Source organism: Lupinus angustifolius, chromosome LG15 (genome assembly GCF_001865875.1).
Source record: "Lupinus angustifolius cultivar Tanjil chromosome LG15, LupAngTanjil_v1.0, whole genome shotgun sequence".
In the NCBI taxonomy this organism is placed as follows: Eukaryota; Viridiplantae; Streptophyta; class Magnoliopsida; order Fabales; family Fabaceae; genus Lupinus; species Lupinus angustifolius.
Genome location: NC_032023.1, coordinates 16,267,834 through 16,292,135, shown reverse-complemented (window position 1 = coordinate 16,292,135; position 24,302 = coordinate 16,267,834). Strand labels below are relative to the sequence as shown.

The window sequence follows — 24,302 nt, the reverse complement described above, 5'->3', positions numbered from 1 at the left end:
TATGATAAATAAAATGATCTTGTCAATTTTTTGTTTTTCTCTCAATAGAATGATGTTGTGCATGTTTTTTTTCAACACGAGTCATTTTTAAATTAATGTTGTAACTTTTAATTCAGAAGTTTTATCAACTTGGGGTATATACATCATAAACTCCTTGTAAGGATGTGTAGATAAAAGCCCATATACGTTGTTTTCTATTCTCCTGATCCTATATTAGAACTTGGGGTAACTTTTAATTCAGAAGTTTTATCAACTTGGGGTATATACATCACACCATACGTTTCTCTGCATTATGTTTTTATTTGCTTTACATTCTTTACCTTTCCTTTATCTCTAGATTCAGTATTCCTTTACTCTATATACATTCCTTATTCACAGTAATTTTAGAGTGTTCAGTGAGATTCAATAACACCCAGCTTAATTTCTGAATGAATACAATGTTAAAAATAAAAAAACTATAAATATTTAATACCGTGAGAATTTTAAAACTTAAAATATTATACATTTGTTATTGAATAAATGAGTACAATTGAAAGCAAGGTTAGATGGATTAAAAATACAAAGACTTATTAAATGTTACAAACGCTAATGTTAATTTACTCCATCTTTTGGTACCAAATAAGAGAAGAGAATTTCATTCCACATATCAGGAACACCAGGTAGACACCAATGACTACAATCTGGAACAGTTGGATTGTCACTCCACGTGCCCACGTGCCCATCACTCCTATATGCATCCATGGGTGTCACGTGCATAATTGTCACAGGTACACTCATTTTTTTCACAACTTTTTTTATCATATCTGAAATTGGACTTTGGTCCCTCCCATTAGTTCTTTTCCAAGGCCTTTTGGTCACTTTGCAAACTTTATGGTTCTGGCCACTAGTGCAAACACAAGCATCTTAGTACTTTCAAAAATCAATCATGTTTTTGTGGCCTAAGTGTTACCAAAAGAATTGTGAAACAAATAGAGTAAATTAGCAAACTTAATCAGTGAAAATATTCTCTCCTTGCAATTTAGTCCTAGAATTTAATGATGTGAGATAGTTTTTGAATTTATAAAACTCACAACAACTAAGTCCATTTTGCTTTAAAGTCTAATTTCTTTCGGGTATACAGATCACTCGATTGAGTTTTGCTTCAATCAACAATGTTTTTCGTACACACGACATGGATCGAACTGCTAATATGTTTAAGAAAGTCAACTATCTATCAAATGTAATAGGCTTTGTTGGTAAGAAAACATGTCACTTCAATCACAAAGAAGGACCAACTTAATAAGTTAAGTTGCTAATTTACTCAAAATCCTATTTGGTTCATATTTACACTTCAGAAAGTTGAAAGTTGCAACAACAACAAAAAAACAAATATGGTACAGAACATACCTCCAATGAGTTGATTCAAAAGTACGGAAGAAGATTTTTGTCCTGTTGGTGTTAATTGAATTCTCTACCCAAGATGCCCAAGTGTGCAAAGCTGTGTTGGAAGCAGAATTAATTGACAATCCAAGCTTCAATGAGTTACCAACCTGAAAATACCAGCCCCTGTCTGAAGACACATTAGCACCAAATGGTTCAAACTCTTCATGAAGAGAGTTAGTCTTTGAATAAATATATGGAGCTCCAAAACACTCATAATAGATGAATATTTTTTATGCAGGGTAGATACCATAAATACAAGGAACAGTAAAATAGTTTTTTACTTTGTCACTATATCATCTACCATTTATATTTAATCATCATTGACTTCTAAATAAAAATAATACAAATAAATGGTGGATGATGAACTGATTGTGTATAAAAATTTATACTGAAAGTGCATAAATATTACAAGTTAAATTACATTAAGGATGGTATATTGTGATAAAAAACTGGCTTACATCATGTACAAATTGAGAAATATTAACTCTCATCAGAACATGATATCAACTGTGATGTTTTATATCATTTCCTTGCCTTGGTTATCCTGTTAACATGACCATGACTTTTCACATAAGAAATCTTAAAATAGAATCAACCAATCTAGTTCCATCTTTGCCTTTCCCAGGGGACCAATAGAAAATCCAAAAGGAACAATCTTCTAATTTACGGCACAACCCTAAAAGCCAACTCTTCTCACATAAGAGACCATTTGAAATAAGCCTAATTTTATATATTGGAATCCGAATGGTAGTCATGGTGATAAGATATCATGTTGTTGAAATTCATCTATAATGCTAAGCAAATTTTTTTCTAGAAACTGCAAAAAAACATGCTAACTGTTATAATCCTCCCGGTAATTAAAAAAATCAAAATAGTAACCTTTTCTCTGTTATTTGTTCACAAAGAGGAGTTTACTCAATTTCAGCAATAATGAGGTTGTTATTTGCAGAAAAGCTTGTGCTACTTGAACATCTATCTCCTTGTAATTCTTATCACAGGTGAAGATTTTTGCATTATAAACTGGAAGTAAAGCATGCATTCTCCAGGATCATAGATGAAAATAAAAGTTAGGGATTAAATCAATTCTTGAGTTTATGGATCAGAAATAAAACAAGATCAACTGTTAATGTCTGATAATAAAATGTAAATATAGCATCTAGCCTACTAAAACTGCATGTCATATATATATTTGGAAAACTAAGTTACTTACATGTCAAAAAGCTTAGTCCTTGTCCACCAATGACCTGAATTGAATATTAGAACATCTGAATCAATCCACTCATGGCTAATATCATCTATCTTGTCCAATCTTAGTGTTGTCTTCACCCTTTGGGGTGCATGTTTCGGCACAGGACCAGGCCTCACCAGAAACACCGACCGATAGAAATCGATCCTAACATCAAAAGAACTAAACTTCACACCTAAAAACCTTATCTGTTTTGTGATCTTGTTCCCTTTGATTTCATACACACTCTTCTTATCCTCAACTCCTGTCATTAGCAAACATACCAATGACTCCCATTGAGTCCTACTCAAAGAATCACCAACAAAAACCACCCTTTTGCCGCGCAGTTTTTCAAGCATTCTTTTAGCGTCGAACCTTGCAATATCACAGTTCTTAGGCTTCCACCTCCATTTTGTGTAGCCTCTATCTTTGCGCCCATTACCAATGCAATTAAAACCCCTTTCTGCAAAGGGGCATTGAGAAGCATCATATAAAGGGTAGCTATCATCTCTTATCCAACTTCCTTCAAACACATTGCAGGTAGCAATTGAAACATTGGGTTTTAGAGTCTCATTACTTTGAACTAGTAAGTTCTCAATCATAGGAATCTCATTATAACTCTGAATCACTGAGTGAGAACTTGGAAATGCATATGAATATGCCCAGGAAAGGACCAATATAAGGGACATCAAAGATGCAATTATAACCAACAAATTGAAAGGAAAAAAGATCCAAGCTTTGCAGCTACCCTTGATAATATTGTGACCAAAACCAAAACCCCTTGACAGTAAAGTTCTAAACTTAGCAAATGAAATCCAAAAACTTAATAAACCCAGCATCTGCATAAATTGCAAAACCCACCAACTATCCCATATATCCATTATAAAAATATATAGTAATGAAATAACCAAGTTCTATATCTACATTATCATACTGCACTCAGTATTCACATTAACAGCTTACTTGACACAAAAATAGAACATTCACAGACCAAATGTAACACTAGAAAAATGGAAAAAAATGGAAGTGCGTATAAATTTAAACATTGCAGCTTGCAGCTTTTAAGGAAATGTGGAGGGTTAATGCATAAATGTGGTGGTTGTGAATTTATGGTTGAGGGGTAACTCAGTCATTATAACATATTCTAAGAGTGGCTAGAAATGCGTTGGATAGTTAAGAACATGGTTTCATTGATTTTTTGCCAGAAAAAGTAAAGAAAAGTGGAAAGTCATGGGGCAACATAGGTAACTTGCATATTAACATATGTCGGTACAAGTCAGGAAATGAACTCAAGTTACCCAAACAACCTTCTTTTCTTCGGGTAATTCACCCATATGGTGTACCTTGATCAAAAAATTACGGTTTTGGTGTATCTTTTAGTAAAATTACAAAACTAGTGTAATTTTCCTACAATCGACAATGGAAATGCCGATTTCTGTATTTTTTTTTACTTCCCCCAAAATCGACACTAGGTAGAGTTTTATTAAATTCTAATTTTTTACTCTCTCCCCCTAAATCGTCAATGAGTGAGATTTATATATATTTTTAATTTTTGTTCTCCCTGAATTGTTCATGGGAGAGTTTTTGTTTTTTTTTCTCTCCCCTAAATTGGCAGTGGAGGAGTTTTTGATTTTTTTTAATTTGTGGGAGTTATATTATTAGTTTTAGGGTTTACTTTTTCAAACACTAACTCTAACAACACAGAACAAAATAATTTTTGTCAACCCTAACAATAGAACATAATAATGAAATATTTGTTGTCATTCCAGAAAATTAAAATTTTAATGGTTTAAACAATTAAAATTTTAATAGTGTGAGGTTTTGTTTTTTTGTATAATATTAATGTTACAAAAAATATTATGTTGTGTGTGGTTAGGGTTGACAAAAATTATTATGTTTGTGTTGTTAGGGTTAGTGTTTGAAAAAATAAACCCTAAAACTAATAATATAACTCCTACAAATTAAAAAAAATCAAAAACTCTCCGATTGCCGATTTAAGGGGAGAGAGAAAAAACAAAAAACAAAAACAAAAACTCCCCATTGCCAATTTAGGGGGGAGAGAATAAAAAAAATATAAATCTCCCCATTGATGATTTAGCGGGAGAGGGTAAAAAAATTAGAATTTAATAAAACTTCCTCTTTGTGCCGATTTTGGGTGGAGTCGGAGTAAAAAATACAGAAATCGGCAATTCCTTTACCGATTTTAGAAAAATTATACTAGTTTTATAATTTTCCTAAAAGGTGCACCAAAACTATAATTTTTTGGTCAAAGTGCACCATGTGGGTGAATTACCCTCTGTTCTTCTATATGTTTTTGGTAATTAATAAAAATATGAATATTTTTTCTTTTTCAAAAAGTTATAGAAATTATACTCTTTCAAAAAAAAATGTGACACTTGAGCAGATCACTAGAGTTGCCCTAAAACCCCGGCCCAATTTTATTGAATTAATAATAAATAAGATATTTAATTAAATATGGGGAGAAGAGCATATCCATTTATTTTAATAAATGTTTATTGTTTATGGTAAGTATTATATGTTGTTATGTTTACAGTAAATATTATCTATTGTTGGTCTAGTAGTATAAAGTCTTATTAGATCTTTAAGTGTTGTATTAGACCTCAAGATTAAAGGTTGAATTATTGTAAACCACATTTGTTAGGATAAACAATCACACACTCAAAATGAACCAATTTCTTAATCATAGTTATATTTGTTATACCATAACCATCATTCAATAAGCTATTTAAAGACCCATACACCAACTTGAAGGACACTCTAATATTTACATATATGCTGGAAGACAATAGTGAGACCTTCTCTTAATTAAGCCCAGCAACACTATATAGGAATTAACATAACTTAAGAAAAACCAAATGAATATTTTGTTAATATGATTTCTTTTATAACATTTTGTTGTAATTTATTCTATCAAAATAGTACATCTAATAAAATTAAGGTTGGATTGTTTTGTTAATGTAACTTATGAATAAGACTGGAAGTATAATATTTATGAAATATAAAGATTTATATACAGTTAATGCATCATTTATATTTTATTTGAATTACTTTTTTACAAAATCAATAATGATTAAAAATGAATAATGAATGATACAATAACAATGTAAAATAACTCTCACACTATCAATATATACATTTTTTTTCTAATAACAATTGAAATATTAAGTATGTTAATGTACAATACAATGATACATGAAGTAAAACTTTAGGCTAATTAACGAGTCTCTTTCATTTTTCCAATCAGGTTGTTAAACGGTATCGCTTGGATCCATTTTAAAATTTTAGTGAGAAAAATAAGTTGGATGGCGTCAAACTCACTTCCTTTCTGTCAACATTCTTGATTCATAATTGTAAATCATTTAATTTAATAAGTTTTATGGCTGACTTATGATGGTATGATACCCACCAAACAATTGAAAACGATTTCTATTATTTTATTTCATCGGAACTCATTTTTATACTTCTTCAACAACAAAAATACGTGGAATTTTAAACTTACAAAACCTGACACACTTGGTTCAATTGCATGTATTGTATATAATAAAAAAATAAAAACTGAAGTTAAGAATTAAAATAGGACTCAAAATGAGTCAAACCAAATTAAATTGAAGTGTGTTACTTAAGAACTAACTTAACTTGTAATTCAATTGGAATTCGATACGAGTTATATTTAACTCGAACTTGACCCAATTTATATTCGTAAACTGTTTGACTCGTTAATTAGAATTGGTTTAATCTAGGAGATTGTGAATTGTTTAATTCAACTAATTAGTTCTATTAGTTCTATTAGTTCAATTCGTTCGATGGAACAAGGATAATTTATCTAATATATATAAATTTAGATATTATATATAATTGATTAAGCTCATGAAATTAATAAATTAAACTACATTTAACTTATGTTCAATAGTTTATTCAATAATCTCGATTTTAAGCTAAAATTTGATTCATTTCAAATTAATTGAGTAAAATAACGTGTTGAGTTAAAAAAAACGAGATAAGTTAGTTAAGTATGCTGTTAGTGAGAATGGTAATGATTAGACTTACGAACTCCCCATCGAGGAAATCAAATAAACTATTGGTGGAAGTGTCTGGATCTAACATCGATATTGTAACATAATCGATGAGACCATGACAATGTGACTAACCATGTGATGATGAGTACAACCCAGATGACATTTGGTCAAACGTCATCTAGTAGGAGGAGGTTAATTGGAAAGTGACGCTGCACCAGGTTAGTATACGCATGCTTGCACGGTAACATCACTTTTAAGCATGATTTTGGGTACAGGAACTATATTCCAATGTCTCCCAAATTCAATGTGCACCATCCCCAATTATTGCAAGTTTTTATGAAGATCCAATGTTGTAGATGAATACATGACAGACAAGTACTTAAATTAGGAGTGTCTAACACTCTTCTTGGGATCCAAGATGAACAAATGGGTTTGGGTTATATAATAGGTCTAATTGATGATGTGACCAATTATATTGTTGTGTTAGACACATCATGACAAATAATAAAATAAAAAATATATCAATTATATTAGGCCCGAAACTAAAAAACGTATTTTGGGAGACTAAAATTTAAATTCTATATTTTACAGGGATTTAAAGCATAATCATGCCTAAATTATTTAGTTGATGCATTTTTTTATGTTTTCCAGTTATATTTAAGTAATGTGAGGAAGGATCCAGAAATTTATCATTTTGATTGTTTTTATACAATGGATAGCATTTTTCATTTAGTTAAAGTAGTCAAATTTAAATGTTTTGATTAAATACTGAACTAACCTCATCACAAACCAATCAGTAACCAAGCCATAAGCCATAACTGAGCCATGTCAAGGTCTTGAAAGTTGGCCCAAGTATAGCATTTATATAAGTTAGAACTGTGTTGCTCAGGGAATCTGCTTTTTTATTCTCTCCTTTTTATTTCCATACAATTGCTGTTAAGTTTCTATCTCAAAACCAATTGGTAATGAGAGGAGTAGCCCAACATGTATTTAAACCATTCCCGAAATAATAAGGTAGGCGATGTGAGACTTACTTCCCGAGATAATGAGGTAATCATTTTATATTTCTCTACTTACTCTTTTAAGCTAAACAGGTAAAAAAAAACCTAATGAGATATAAAGGAATCAACATGAAATATGGAGAAGCAACTAGTTCTATTTAGGACAAAGATCTATTGCCTAAATTGTATTTCATATTAAATCTTTAGGACAATGATATGTTGTCCTAAATTATGTCTAAAATAAATAATATTAAAACAAAAATAGAAAAATTCCAAGTAATTATTATAGTTGGAAGATCTATCTTCATATTATTAATCAATTGAAGGACGAGTTGCATTTGGCAACCTCTTTCCAAGCACAAAATTACTGAACAGTTCGAGTGATCTTGAAGGTTGTGCAAAAGGTACCATATGAGCAGCTCCTTTTACAGTAGCAAAAGTCAAAATATTTCCATACTCTGTTACCCATCCTCCAACCTGTTTACATAATAACATATTATCATTATTTGTACAATAACATTCATTAATTTAGTCACTAGTATTAACACTGAGGTTTAACATCTGTGTTGATTATTCACCATTTTTGTATATTAATTTTGCTTAAGAATAAATTAAAATATGAATGGTTGGACGATAGACTGATACTATAAATATAATATACAATTTTTTGTATTTGCAAGTATTAGTATCGATTAATTTATAACTTAAAAGGGGGTGAGTGTGTACATTAGAATTGCAAAACCACCATAATATAGAAAAATGAAATTCTTTCAATATGAAAGACTGGTTGAATTGCAAGAAGTTTTAACTTAAGTACCTGGCCGTCGTGGAACCAAGCTCCATAAGGAACTGTAATGTTGAAGTTGAGTTCCTGAGCTAGTTCACGAATGAGTGTTCGAGTACCCAGTAATGGTACAACAGCATCTTGGTCTCCACTGTGATCATTTAATATAAACAATTACAGTACAAAGTAAAAGGTACACTATAATTGGGTCTCCTTAATTTGTTGAAATTTACCTGAAAATCCACACTGGAATGTGGTTTTGAACTATCCTTTTGAGAATTGGAACGATATTGATGTTAGGATCTGTATGGCTATAACTTAAAACACTGTAAAATGTGGAGATCAGACATCTACAACAAAAGTACAAATTAATGAGAAATGTAGTGTCTCATGCCTATATAATGAGTGTAACTTCCTAAGTGTCTTAAAAGTTGGAGCAACACATGTCAGTATGTGTTATTAGGGCAGTTCATATTAGAAGAATTAAAGAGAGAAAATGTCTTATAACCCTGGATGGACCGATTCAAATATCAAAGAAAGTGTACACCAATTCTATATATTATGGATGTATCATTTGCTATTCATATTTAATAATCACTCACGTTTTAAAAGAAATGATCTGAATGAATGCTGACTTATATATGTAATAAATGTATATAAATATTTATTCTGACAATACATATATATTACACTTATATATTATTTTATTAAGCAAAATTCCTAAGTATTTTGGGGCAAATAGTTCAACTGGAAAATACTTCTGGAAGACCCCAATACCAAATTCCAAAATTAACAAAATGTTTGTATAGAGAGGATTAAAGTGTTTTTTTATAGTTAAACCAAAGTATATATTACTTACTTACTACACACTGTCCACTTATATGGAAGATTTGTGCGATTTGCATGAAGAGCTTTTGAACCTTAGGGAGGTTTAAGTAAAAGGTTTTTTCAGGAAGCATACATACATCTACACCTATACTCATTTTAGTAACCTGCATTAAATTAGAGAAATTAATTAACTCATATATTCATTAAAGAGAATATTACATTAGAGAGGTAATTATGACTAGAATAGAAATGAAATAGGCAAAGTACCGTCTTATGCAATCTCAGTTCTTGTTCAGCAATAGCTGGATAACAAACATCCAGAATAACATCATACTTGTTTATATATCCGCCAACAGTTTCACTTGCTTCAAATATTGCATCATTGCATGATTCAGATATACTGTGGGTACTTCAGAGACATCATCATCAAAATTACAATTATTCTTTATGGTTAGGCCAAGTTCATCGGAAATCATTACATGTGACCAGAAGTATTCATATCTTGCTTTTTGATTACTACCAAATTTCAGAAGTGGGTTTCCAATCTAGCACAAGACAACCAATGGAAAATTAAGATAACTTAAAAAAACAACACTTGAAACTAAAACATTAACTTGATAGGTCAAGTTAATATTATTGGTTAATTTGGTCATGATTTAAAAAAAATGTTAATCTCATATGTGATCTTATGTATTGCCGATCAATTTTCTAATTGAAGATTGACATTTTGCAAAAAAAGGACTAGTCCAAAAGATTTTATCAAATGAATGGAATCTTACAGCCACTCCTTTGATATTGAATTTGAAAACAGTTGATTTGGCATTATAGTTTAGAAGAGCATCAGCTAACTGTGGTATATAATGTCCTGTGTAACAACATAAATGTCAGTGACAAACTAACATGGACAAAAATAAAAAATGAATTTGAAAGGAAGAGCAAAAAGAAAGGAGAAAAAACAAACTTTTTTTAGAAAAGGGTTTAGTTTTGGATACTAATTTATAGCATGTCCCATATAGGAATGATGGCACAGGTGATTATCACGTGCAAAAATTATAGAATAAAAAGTTTGGATAAACCTTGTTGCACGTTATTCTGCCATATTAGTGATATTTTACACAATTACAATGTAGGTGTATCATGGACGTAGAAAACTAAGTAAAATAAAGTATAACTGGATGATAAAAATATGCAAATTAAAGAAATTTATGCATGTTGCAATATTTATAACATTCAACCTTAACATAATCAAATCAGCTAATACTAGTAATTTGAATATTTTGAAACACGAGATAACTTTATAGGAATATCAACTGAATATATATTGAATTGTGTTTTCATAATTATTTATTAGACCTGCATAGCTTTCTCCGGTGAGGAACAACTCCCTTCATTTGTAGGATGGAAACTTCTCGTACCGTTTTAGAAAGAACACAAGCATCATTGGCTGTCAAAATTAAAAGAATTAATCATGTGGAAGCCTAGTAACAAATAACAAAAAATAATAATAATTGGTCACATTCTAACATGCCTTAAATTATGTGAAATATGTATAGTATTGGGTGTAATATTTATCCATCGTGTAAAAATTTATATACAATCAATACATTACAATATATAAAAATTTTAGGCCGTCAGCATACATTTTTTCTCTCTATATAATTAGATAAAAATAAGTGTCCTTACTGGTGGATGCATCTCCAGCGTTGTAATCTGAAGTAGTATTTGAGTATGACCAACCAACTCCAACAGGAGACTCAATGAAGAGGAGGTTGGATGCTATGAATAATCAAACACAAACAATACCAAGATTATGTAACAATCAATTTAGCACAACCAAATTGTCCAATATCAAAATCAAAGACATGTCAATAAAATATGTTTTGTATTATATAGTATACCTTTATTCCAAGACTTTGAATTTATTCGGAGACGGCGTCCATCACCTCTAGGATAAAAGGGACCTAATTCAGAAAAGGCACCCCCTCCAACGGAGGAACATCCAGGACCTGAAAAAAGGGGTACTTCCTATGAATTATAGTAAAATATTTGCAAAAGGTAAACAAATCTATACACGTTTACTTTATGTAGCAGTTATACTTGGGGGAAAGATGAAAATGTTCACTTTTTAAATTGAATTGGAATTTAGTATGACAAGGTATATTGATCTAAGTCTTAGGTGCAAATTAAAATATCTCTTGTATAGGAGATAAAATAGACATGGTGTGGATACATTAACAAAAATTAATAAGAGATTATAGGTATCAAATGAATCTAGATAACATAAATGGAAGATAAAATAGTTATGAGAATTTGATAAAGATATAAGAATTAAACAAACCTCCATTGAGCCAAAGAGTAAGGGCCTTCTTGTGAGGGTCGTGGTCAGCTTCGACAAAATAGTAAAACAAACTCGTCCCATTTTTAACATCTATGTCAACATACCCAGCATACTGTTTGAACCCAACATGGGGTTGGCCAGGTAGCTTCTCCACCAGATCCTCTCTAGGGTACCCTACAACATTTCAAGCATGTACACCCTACCACAGCCAACACCCTAAAAAACCAACACCTTCCCATCTCAACAACTTAACTGCTTCACAAAAAAGAATAATAATAATATATAATATCATAGGAGGAAAATGTATTAAACGCGTTTCTTCAAAAGTAAAATAAATATAAAGAAAGAACCCTTATAAAATAGAATGAATAGAATAGAAAGGCAAGAATATCAAATGCAATCCCCGTCCTTTTCTTCAAAAAGGAAATCGATCTTTAATTAGCTAATGGAAAGTGTTTTGATGACTTAGAACCTGTTGCATTGGCCATTAGGTCGGGACAAGGATATATTATTCAAAACATGTTTCGTAACAACGAAAATATATCATATTAATTAAAAAAAGTAAATATTTATTATTTTTTCTATTTTTTTTTTCATTGTAATTCATGTAGGACGTGCTTTGACAATAATAAAATATAAAATATCAACTAACATTATGCCAAAATTGATATTTAACAACGTTCATATGTTGAACGCTGTTAAATATAAGACATAAGAGAATTAACGGTACTTATTGAATAGAGATGTTATCTTTTGTTATATTTAACAACGCTTATTGAAGCAAGTGTTATTCAAGGTCATACTTCATATATTTAACATCACTTCTTCAATAAACGATGTTTAATATCGTTATCGTTTATTGAAGAAAGTGTTGTTAAATGTACTATCTTTAACTGCACTTATTGAAGCAAGGGTTATTAAAGGTCAAACCTTTAACATTTGTTTTAGTGAGCGAGAACTTTTTCAAATTCAAAAACAAAATCTTACACAATAATACATATCACTCAGTTTATTATTTCTCTTACTTTTCTTTTTCATAACTTACTTTTTTTTTCTCTTTTGTTTTTAGTTTCTCTCTTCAAGCAAGTTATCGATTTTTTGTTTTTTTTCTTCAAGCATAAGGTAAATCGTTATCTTATTTTGGATAATTTATTTATCTCTTCACTAATAGTGTGATATTTATTTGTTGTGAAGTTATGCAGCTATTGTGAAGTTATAATTTTTTTGTTTTTCTTTTCAAGCATAAGGTAAATCGTTATCTTATTTTAGCTCATTTATTTTTCTATTTACTAATAATGTGATCTTTATTTGTTGTGAAGTTATGCAGATATGGTGTTCTAGGTTTTTGGCTATGGTGAACATTGAAGGAGAAATAATGAACAATTTTCGTAAGATCTCATTACTCATACATTATTTTATAATATTGGAATCTGTTAAGGTTGAATTTAGTTGAAGTCGTTGGTAATTTAACAAATCTATTGTAAATATGGTGGAGTTGGACATGTTTGTCACGTGTTTGATAGAATGTCTGAGGGAGATATTGTCTCATTTAGAAAGTAGACATTTAAGGTGAGCTATTAAACGTCTACTTTCTATAGCGCTACAAAAACGTTGTTGAATATAATCTTATGTACTACTGTACTCACATAGAAAATGTCATAAAAGCGCTGTTAAATGACAATTTTAAGCGCCGTTGTTTTGCTATTCTACGTGTAAATTAGGCACTAAAACTAAAAAAACATATTTTGGGAGACAAAAACTTAATTCTGGGATTAAAAGCATAATTAAGCCTAAATTATTTATTTTTTATGATCTCCCATTATATTTAAGTAATGGGAGGAAGGATCCAAAAGTTTATAATTTTTTATTTTTAATTTAATATATGTGTATTATTAGTGTAATTTTTTTACAAGATTAACATATTATCTATCATTTATGTTTTTATATATTTTTAACTAAGAATCAATAATAATAAATATATAAATAATATGTTGACAATATAACATTTATTAGACTACTATATCTTATTTCTAGTTATATTACTTGTTTGAAATAATAAAATTTTCCTCAACATGCAAAATCATATTGGTACATTTTCTTGCACATATATTTATGGTTTGAAAACATGTATATAAACTATTATTATGATGTTCTATTAATTTCTAACATGAGCCAATATAGGTAAGCATTTTCATTTAGTTTTAATATACAATGGAAAGCATTTTTCATTTAGTTAGAGTACTCAAATTTAAATGTTTTAATTAAATATTGAACCGGCCTGATCTCTACTCAATCAATAATCGAGCATGTCAAGGTCTTCAAAGTTGGCCCAAATATATATAGCACTTTTATAAATTAGAATTGTGTTGTCAAAATGTCAAATAAAAGATGAATAACATGTAATTGCTCAAGGAATCTGCTTTTTTATTCTCTTCACTGTATACCCTTTTAAGATTAACAGCAAAAAGAACTAATGAGATATAAATGAATCAACTGAACTATAGAGAAGAAGGTAGTTCCATTTGTTAATTAATATAGTTTGAAAATCCATCTTCATATTATTAACCATCAATTGAAGGACGAGTTGCATTTGGCAACCTCCTTCCAAGCACAAAATCACTGAATAGATGGAGTGATCTTGAAGGTTGTGCATAAGGTACCATATGACCAGCTCCTCTTACAGTAGCAAAAGTCAAAATATTTCCATACTCTATTGCCCATCCTCCAACCTGTGTACATAATAACATATTATCATTATTTGTACAATATCGTTCATTAATTTAGTCACTCATAATAACATCGAGGGTTTAATATCTATACATTATTAGTGTAAAGTTTTTTACATAATCAGTTTATATTCATAATTAACACATGAATGGTTGGACAAAACACTGTCAGTTGATTGTAAAAAAAAAAACTCCATTAAATACAAAATCTGTTGCAGTGCAAATTAATTTATAACTTAAAGTGTGTGACTGTGGAAATTAGAATTGCAAAACCATAATATAGAAAAATGAAATATGTTTCAATATGAAGGATCGGTTGAATTGCAGGAACTTAATTATAAGTACCTGGCCGTTGTGGAACCAAGCTCCGTAAGGAACTGTAATGTTGAAGTTGAGTTCCTGAGCTAGTTCACGAATGAGTGTTCGAGTACCCAGTAATGGTACAACAGCATCTTGGTCTCCACTGTGATCATTTAATTTAATATAAACTATTACAGTACAAAGTAAAAGGTACACTATAATTGGTCTCCTTAATTTGTTGAAATTTACCTGAAAATCCACACTGGAATGTGGTTTTGAACTATCCTTTTGAGAATTGGAACGATATTGATGCTAGGATCTGTATGGCTATAATTTAAAACACTGTAAGGAAGAAAATGTGGAGATCAGACATCAATAAGAAAAGTACAAATCAATGAGAAATGAAGTATAGTGTTTCATGCCTATATAATGAATATAATTTCCTAAGTTTCCCAAAAGTTGAATAACACATGTCTGTATGTCTCAGTGAAATAATATTGTAATATCTATGGTTTGTCAGTTTAAAGATTTATAATTATTATTATTATATTATTTATTATTCATTTAAATCACTTCTTTAAAAAGTCAATAATAATTAAATATGAACGGTAAATAAAATACTCATACTATGTGGAGCATACATTATTTTGTCTTAAGAGAAATAGGGAAGTTCATAGTGGCAGAATTAAAGAAAAAAATGTGGACAAATCAAATATCTTCTTATATTCTAATTTGTATCCATTGTGAATATAAAAATGTATAGGTATTATATCCATCATTTACTTGCATTATTTTTTTAAAGAGTCAATTATTAAATATAAATGATGAATGATGTAATGACAATATGTAAAAATCTTACACTATCAGTATATACATTTTTCTTTCTATTATATTAGGCAATAGTTCCAAGTATTTTGGGTAAAATAGTTCAACTCCTCAAAAATCAACCTAAAATACTTCTCCAAAGCCCTAATTCTAAGATTGGCAAAATATCTGTATAGAGAGGATTAATGTGTTTCTTATACTTAAATCAACGTACGTATTACTTACTCACTACATCCACTCCATTTATAAGGAAGATTTGTACGATTTGCATGAAGAGCCTTCTGAACCTCAGGAAGGTTTAAGTAAAAGTCTTTTTCACGAGAAATACATACATCTACACCTACACTTATTTTGGTAATCTGCATTAAATTAGAAAAATTAATTAGCTCATATATTCATCAAAGAGAATATCACAAATGAATATATTCTATACCGCTATTTTTTATTTTTCTATACAAGACAAAAAAATTAGGGGAGAGATCCACTTAATCCGAGAGTAAGTTTTTTAAATTTACTTCTCATTCTAACCATTAATTCTAAGGAAATCCAATGATTTGAACTACTAAGTAGATCAAAACTATTATATGTTCATAAAATTGATAGTCAAGATGAGAAATAAGTGTAAAAAACTTTCTCTTAATATAAGTGGATCTTCATAAAATAGTTGTTACTGTTTTCATAGATGATGAATGAAATTAGGTATAATTTTTTGACAGCAATATATACACGCATTGTAAAAATTTATATATGTTTAATTATCATCCACCGTTCATTTGCATTATATTTACTTAAAAGTCAATAATAATTAAAAATAAATAGTGAACAGTGACAACAATATAAAAATTCTTATACTATCATTATATACATTTTTCTTAAATTTTATTTAGATGTCAACATCCTATTGGACTGGCCGAGAGAGACAGAGAAAATGGTAGAAGTGATTTTCATTTACTTCATATAGGTAGGATTGAAATTCTCGGTCCCAAAAAGTTATTATTCTCATGTTCTTATCCAATAATATTCTATAAAATAATATAAATATTAATTTATATTTTATAATTTTTTTCCAATTAAATGATACACTGTGATTGGTTTGAGACAACATTAAAGAAACTCATATAGACATAGGTCTCCCTCCCATATAGGTATGACTAGAATAGAAATAAAAGAGGAAAAGTACCGTCTTATGCAATCTCAGTTGTTGTTCAGCAATAGCTGGATAACAAACATCCAGAATGACATCATACTCGTTTATATAATCGCCAACAGATTTACTTGCTTCAGACATAGCATCAACGCATGATATAGATATATTGAGTATACCTCCAGAGACATTATCATCAAATTTACACTCCTTCTTTATGGTTAGACCAAGTTCATCGGAAATCAATCCATGTGACCAGTAGTATTCATATCTTGCTTGGTCATTACTGCCAAGTTTCAGAAGTGGGTTTCCAATCTAACAAAGGATAACCATTGGAAAAATAAGACACTACTTACAAAACAACACTTAAGATTAAAACATTAACTTGATAGGTTCAGTTAATGTTATTGGTTAATTTGGTCATGATTTAAAAAATGTCAATCTCATATGTGATCTTATGTATGTCGATCAATTTTCTAATAGACTATTGACATTTTGCAAAATCAAAGACCCAATTGACATTTTTATAATCTCAATACTAAATTAACCATTCATGCGAACTTTAGTGGCAAAAAAAAAGACTAGCCCAAAAGATTTTATCAAATGAATAGGATCTTACAGCCAGTCCTTTGATATTGAATTTGAAACCAGTTGATTTGGCATTATAGTTTAGAATAGCATCAGCCAATTGTGGTATATAATGTCCTGTGTAATAACATAAATGTCAGTGAGAAACTAAAACACGAGAATTATGGGCAACAATAAAGTAAATGAAATTGAAAGGGAGAGCAAAAAGAAGGGAGAAAAAACAGATTTTTTTAGAAAAGAGGTTAAATTTTGGAATACTAATTTATAGCATGTCCCATATAGGAATGACGGCACAAGTGATTATTTTGTGCAAAAATTATAGAATAAAAAGTTTGGATAAAGCTTGTTGCACGTTATTCTGCCATGAAGTCGTTCGCTTTGTCCAAAAATTCAACAAGGTTTTTGTGGGGAGTGGTTGATAATGAAGGAAGATTAATTAAGTTAAATGAGATAAGTGTGCAAACCTAAGTATGAGGGTGATTAAGGGGTTAAGGATATCCAATCTTTTAAGATTGTTCTTCTTGGGAAATGAAATTGCCATATGGTTATTGAGAGTCATAGTTTGTGGTGCAAAGTGGTAAGATCTAAGTATAGTTAGAGTTTCACTAATTCTTCGAGGGTAGGGTTAAAGTGTTCTTCTATAAAAAGTTTGTTTGGGCTAGAGATTTAGGTTTTCTCCCTTCTAAGGATTATAGTAACATTCATTGGGTCTGGGTTATTGTTCGTCATGTCAGGGATGGATCTACTACTAGTTTCCAGTATGATAAGTGGTCTATGTTTGCTAACTTTTTTATTATGTTTAGGAAGCTCTATAATTTTAGTCTTTTTTGAGATAGCAATATCATTGACTGGGAGATGGTATGGGAGTGAAACTTAACTTGGAGATACATCATTGACTGCCATATTTTTTATGTAGACTCTTTCAGGATATTTTTCTAACTACGGATGCACTACTCAAGAGGAAGATTTCTTTAAATCATGGAGGAGAAACTTTATGTACCTTGTACAACCAACATCCTAATCTTCTCATCACATTTCTCTTCGTGCAACCTTACCTACTCAACCTAACAACTCATCTACAAATGGTTTGACATCAACGTTGTTTTTCCTCTTGCTCCAATTTGGTTATCTAGGAATGATATTATCTTTAACTCAATTAAGCCATCTCTTTATCAGATTCTGGAAACAGCGAGGGTGAAATCTTGACTTTGAATCAATGGTCAGTGTGGAAAACTCAATTCTCTATTTCGTCTAGATTGTTAACCCCTAGTTTTTCTCAATATCGCCTAGTAACTGTTATTGTTCAATTTTTTCATTTTTCCTCTTTTGTAATTCTTATTTTTTTAATAAAATTTTCTTTTGTCAATGAAAAAATGTATGCAAAAAAAATAAAGTAGAATAAACTATAATAATTGGATGATAAAAATTGCAATGAAATTTATGCATGTCGCAATATTTATAAAGTTCAATCTTAACTGAATCAAGTCAACTAATACTCGTGCTTGAAATATTTTGGAAAAAGAGACAAATTTATGGGAATTTCAATTGAATAAATAAATATATATATATATATATATATATATATATTAAATTGTGATTTGATAAATATATTTTTGAACCTGCGTAGCTTTCTCCAGTGAGGAACAACTTCCTTGATTTGTAGGATGGAAACTTTTTGTACCATTTTAGGAAGAACACAAGCATGTCATTGGCTGCCAAAATTAAAAGGATTAATCATGTGGAAGCCTAGTAACAAAAAATAATAATAATAATTGGTCACATTCTAACATGCCTTAAATTATGAAATATGCCATATATTATCGAGTGTAATATATATGCATTATTAATGTAAAGATTTATTCAATCAATATATTATTTATTTCCATTACTTTTTTGAAGAGAGCCAATGACAATACAATGAAAATATATAAAACTTTTACGTCGTTAGTACATATACCTTTTTATGTATATATATAAATAAATAAGTGTCCTTACCACTAGACGCATCTCCAGCGTTGTAATCTGAAGTGGTATTTGAATATGACCAACCAACTCCAGCAGGAGACTCAACAAAGAGTAGGTTGGATGCTATGAATAATCAAACACATAAACAATATCAGATTATATAAAAATCAATTTAGCACCACAAAATTGTCCAATATCAAAATGAAAGACATACATGTCAAAAAATTATGTCATGTATATTATATAATATACCTTTATTCCAAGACCTTGAATTTATTCGGAGACCACGTCCATCACCACTAGGATAAAAGGGACCCAATTCAGAAAAGGCACCACCTCCAATGGAGGAACATCCAGGCCCTGAAAAAATGGGTACTTCCTATAAATTATAAATTACATGTTTACTCTATGTGAATATTCATTTTTTAAATTGAATTGGAAATTTAGTATGACACGGTATATTGTTCTAAGTGTTAGGTGCAAATTAAAATATCTATACAAAGATAAAGTAAACATAGTGTGGATACATTAAATAAATATTAATAGGAGAGTGTGAGTATCAAATCAAACTAGGTAAATAATAAAGATCTGTCAATGAATCTAGATAACATAAATGGAAGATAAAATAGTTATGAGAATTTGATAAAGATATAAGAATTAAACAAACCTCCATTGAGCCAAAGAGTAAGGGCCTTTTTGTGAGGGCGATGTTCAGCTTCTACAAAATAGTAGAACAAACTCTTCCCAGTTTTGACATCTATGTCAATATACCCAGCATACTGTTTAAACCCAACATGGGGTTGGCCAGGTAGCTTCTCCACCAGATCCTCTCTAGGGTACCCTACAACATTACCAACCAAACATGCACACCCTACCACAGCCAACACCCCAAAAAACCAACACCTTCCCATCTCAACAACTTAACTGCTTCACAACAAATACTTGATCCTCCTTTTATATACACATATAATATCAGATGAGGAAAATGTATTAAACTCCTTTATCCAAGAATAAAATATAAATAAAAAAGGAACCCATATAAAACATAATGAATAGAATAGAGAGGTAAGTATATCAAATGCAATCCCCTACTTTTCTCCCAGAAGGAAATCAGTTTAAATGTCTATAAGTAAATCAAGTATAATAATATTTATATTCTGTCGGTATAAAGATATATACTGACACAATACATTATTCATATATGTATTTGTATTAATTCTTTCAAGAATCAATAATAATTACAGGAATATTAAATAATGCAATGTAAGAATAGAATAGAGAGGCAATTATATCAAATGCAATCTCCTACTTTTCTCCCAGAAGGAAATCGGTTTAAAAGTCTATAAATAAATCAAGTATAATAATATTTATACACTGTCAATATCAAGATATATAATGACTCAATACATCATCCATTCATTTATTTGTATTACTCAATAATAATTATAAGAATATTGAATAATGCCATGTAGCATATAAACTCATATAATGTTGATGTATACTTTTTTTTCCTAATCTCTTATCGTCACTAAAAATAAGTCTTAAAGCCACTAAAAATAAGTGTCGTGTTAAAAAATAATAAGAGGCATATGAATTTTGGGTTTGCTTTAACAATAAGCGACATTACCCTACCTTAACATCTGAATAGCGTAGAATATGCCTCAAATGCATGAGTAAACTGAATGCAAAGAGAACAAAGATTTTATGTTCTTAGATAATTATTATGGTATAGTTTTTGTTTTTATAATTTTTGTTAGATGAATTTACTTATTTTAAGAGTAAGTTTTTTAAATTTATTCCTTATCTTAACCATCAATTCTAGGAAAATTCAATGATTTCAATTAGTGAGTAGATCTAAGCTATTAGATGTTCATAGAATTGATGACTAGAATGCAGAGTAAATTTAAAAACTTACTCTTGGAGTAACTGGATCAACATCTCTTTTTTTACTTATGTAACACTTTTTAATTGGATGATGATACAAAGTGAGACAAGAATGAGTACATACTACCTCCATTCAAATAAATGAACAAAGATCCTCTATCTTATCATGTCCTCATGTCACTAACAAATTAAACTTTACAAAATAATATAAAAATATTAGTTTCTATTTTTATAATTTTTATTTTAAATTAAATGACATTTTTTAATTGTATGGAGACACAAAATGAGACAAGAATGCAGACATCATTCAAATATATGAACGATGATCATATGTGGCAAAATTTTTTATCTCTATATCCCTAACCAATCAAACTTAAAAAAATATTGCAATATTGATATGATAATATTAAGTGAATAAATTATTGCCTATATATATTTTTTGATTTTGGATTTCGATTTTAGTGTTTATAATTTAATTAGTTTGGGTTTTATATTCTAAAAGTTTATGTATTATTATAATGTTGTGAGACCTGAGCCAGATGTTAAATTGAAAGAGATTTCGTATTAGGTTTAACATGTTAAACTGTTTGGTCTGACCAGATGATTTTATACATAATTAATATTTTTTATCTATATATGTAATTATATATAAATGTAAAATTTTATATAAATAATAATCATGTATAATTACATTGAAGTAACATCTTTTTATCTTTTTTTGGACTGAAGTAAAACAAAAGTTTATAGTAGTGTTCCACTTTTTTAATTTTTAAGTGAACCGCCTAGTTTACTTCTCGGGTTAATCCGGTTTAACCGAGTTTAACATGGTCGAATAAGAATTTCTCCGGTTCAAAGCGGTCCAACACTCACTCTGTTAAGATGATAAATCAAAACCGTTTTTAAGTCCGGTCAGCGACCAAACCAGTCAGACTATCTAGTACGGTCCGGTTTTCAGAATACTGATTAATATCTAATAATGATATGGTTAGTACAAACAAGTTATACTTGATTGATAATATTACCAATTGTAATTTATTTTGTACATATTAATTGTAATATTGACAAATCATCAAGTAAGATTAAATCAAAATAATTGATTAATATATGAACTAAAACAATGAAAAATTAATGGAATAAAATCAAGTATATATGGGAGTAACATAAAATTAAATCATCTTTAATACTAGTACTGGAATGTGAGTGAGATAAAATTAGAAAATTTAATTTATTTAATTAAAAAAATCTAAAATCTTAATTTTTTGTTATCATGTACATAATCTGTATCCAGACCTATTTGGTGGCAGATTCATGATGCATGTGTCATATTTTTGAATTTTAGTTTGTTAGGATTTAGTCGAGTGAAAAGAAGCGGCGTAGCACGACCTCTCAAAGATGAATTGAGGACGAAAAATATTTCTGTGACATGTAACGCCCTGAAAATTACTCCAAAAAAATCTTGCTTAAAAATGGGTATTTATTTTAATAATGATACATATAAAATTTATTTCCTTATATTCGTTTCATTTTCGGAACATAACTTTAAGTAACATACAATGCGGAAAATTAAAAACATCATTACCTAAAGGTAATAAAAATATAACTCAATATAATTTTGAATCATACTTCATTAGAATATCATGAAATGTTTGTACGAAGTACAAGGCGAAATCCTAATCGTCGCCCAAATAAAACTACTCGCAAAATAAATACCCTAGTACACTAATCAAAAAGCCCAAGGGCCTGTGTAGGTATAACCGTTTTCCTCAATCCTTCATGCCCCCTACTAGGACATCGAAAAGCTGTAACTCATCATCCTGGCAGAATGATTCATCTCAACAAAACGCGTATAGAAGACAAACAGAAAGAAAAGGGAGTAAAACATCTAATGAATATTACTCATTGACGGCGTGGAATTACACAGAATATCACATCCAGACAAACACACATAATAAACACAATATATACATCACATATAAAAATACACAATGATGAATATGTTATAATCTCAGATTATGAGGATCAAAGTCCACAATCTCAATGTATGAATGTTATGCTTGCCCAATATACTATTCGGAAATAACCAAGAGCACAAGTCCCATAATAAGCCGATTTGAACGCACCAAAATTATTCCTTGCAATGATATATGATCGATCTGTTCCAAAGAACTGTCCATTTCAGGATGGTGTCGTATCAAACACTTTCTAGGCATCTCTCTCATTGATCCTGATTGCAAAGAGGGGTTGTCAAAGATCGTCTAGTTTCCGCTATGAGAACTGTCCGATCCAATAGAATACCTCATCCAGGAATACAGGGGACTCGTCTCACCTAGACTCACCCTCAAGACTTTGTTGACGAATCACCACCATCAACGCTTTATATGAGAGTTATCGTTCAGACGACTTAAAAAAAAGTTAAGTCTGTATGGAGCCCTCTCGCTCAAGCGAGAGCTGTCTCGCTTAAGTGAGAGTTGTCTCGCTTAAGCAGAAAACAATCAGTTTTTTGGTGCCTATTTTAGCTCGAGTGAGAGCTGTCTCGCCTCGAGCTAAAACACTCATTTTCTCTAGACACTTTTCACAAGAGCATGAACATCATTTTAATTACTTTTCTCAAGGAAAATATTTCTCATTTATATCACATGTTTTTAAACCTTGACTTTAACAATTATCACATACATATCATTTCCATAATAATCATTAAAGCATTATAATTCAAGAGTAAACATGATATTTGCATATATAAACATAACATAAATTGGTATAAGAAATATTGTCGTACTTAATCCAAACAAACAGACAATTGATTAAGTACAAAATTTCTTAATACCTAAGGCAACTCCAAACTTGTGAGGGAGTTTGGAGTTCCGGATGCATATTCGGACACCATTGTGTCACGATATTTTCTCCCTCACCTGAGTGTGTCGGGTCGCTAGGTTCTCTGTTTGTAGGTGAGATTACTTGATCTGATCTCCTCTTGAACTCTTCATCACGCCAAAATAACATTAATTAGTTAACTAAAATGAATTTAATTGTTTTCGTCCATCCGATTCAAGGTTGAATATCCTTGAATCATCATTTGTCATTGAATGTATTTAAAATCAAATAACACTCTTTAAAGTAAGATTTTCAATAAAACTTATACCGGAATTATGTCGTAATCTATGGATATACACCAGGCTAGTTCCCAGGAAAGAGATGTGGGTTGTAAAGACACCCTTAAATATCAAGTCTTTCATTA

General features: G+C 30.1%; 2 protein-coding genes and 1 pseudogene across 4 annotated transcripts; all 3 read right to left on the bottom strand.

The window, feature by feature from the left end:
- On the bottom strand, window positions 521-3,837 carry LOC109328453 (protein trichome berefringence-like 7). 2 transcript variants are annotated; one of them, XM_019561922.1, is made up of 3 exons: window positions 2,633-3,837; window positions 1,387-1,545; window positions 521-886 (listed from the first exon to the last, which is right to left on the bottom strand). In XM_019561922.1, the coding sequence occupies exons 1-3, from the start codon at window positions 3,526-3,528 to the stop codon at window positions 592-594; spliced, it is 1,350 nt and encodes a 449-aa protein (XP_019417467.1). In that variant the 5' UTR covers window positions 3,529-3,837; the 3' UTR covers window positions 521-591. The 2 variants fall into 2 exon arrangements, with proteins under 2 accessions (XP_019417467.1, XP_019417468.1); XM_019561923.1 differs by having other exon boundaries at window positions 521-883; window positions 2,633-3,824.
- LOC109327594 lies at window positions 7,969-11,874 on the bottom strand (annotated as a pseudogene).
- Window positions 14,064-20,201, bottom strand: LOC109327593 (serine carboxypeptidase-like 42). Of its 2 annotated transcripts, none has more exons than XM_019560769.1 (10): window positions 19,851-20,201; window positions 19,436-19,543; window positions 19,214-19,306; window positions 18,838-18,930; window positions 17,250-17,335; window positions 16,667-16,945; window positions 15,712-15,845; window positions 14,911-15,003; window positions 14,707-14,824; window positions 14,064-14,364 (listed from the first exon to the last, which is right to left on the bottom strand). In XM_019560769.1, exons 1-10 carry the CDS (start codon window positions 20,092-20,094, stop codon window positions 14,197-14,199), a joined length of 1,416 nt encoding a protein of 471 aa, XP_019416314.1. In that variant the 5' UTR covers window positions 20,095-20,201; the 3' UTR covers window positions 14,064-14,196. The 2 variants fall into 2 exon arrangements, with proteins under 2 accessions (XP_019416314.1, XP_019416315.1); XM_019560770.1 differs by having other exon boundaries at window positions 18,838-18,933; window positions 19,217-19,306.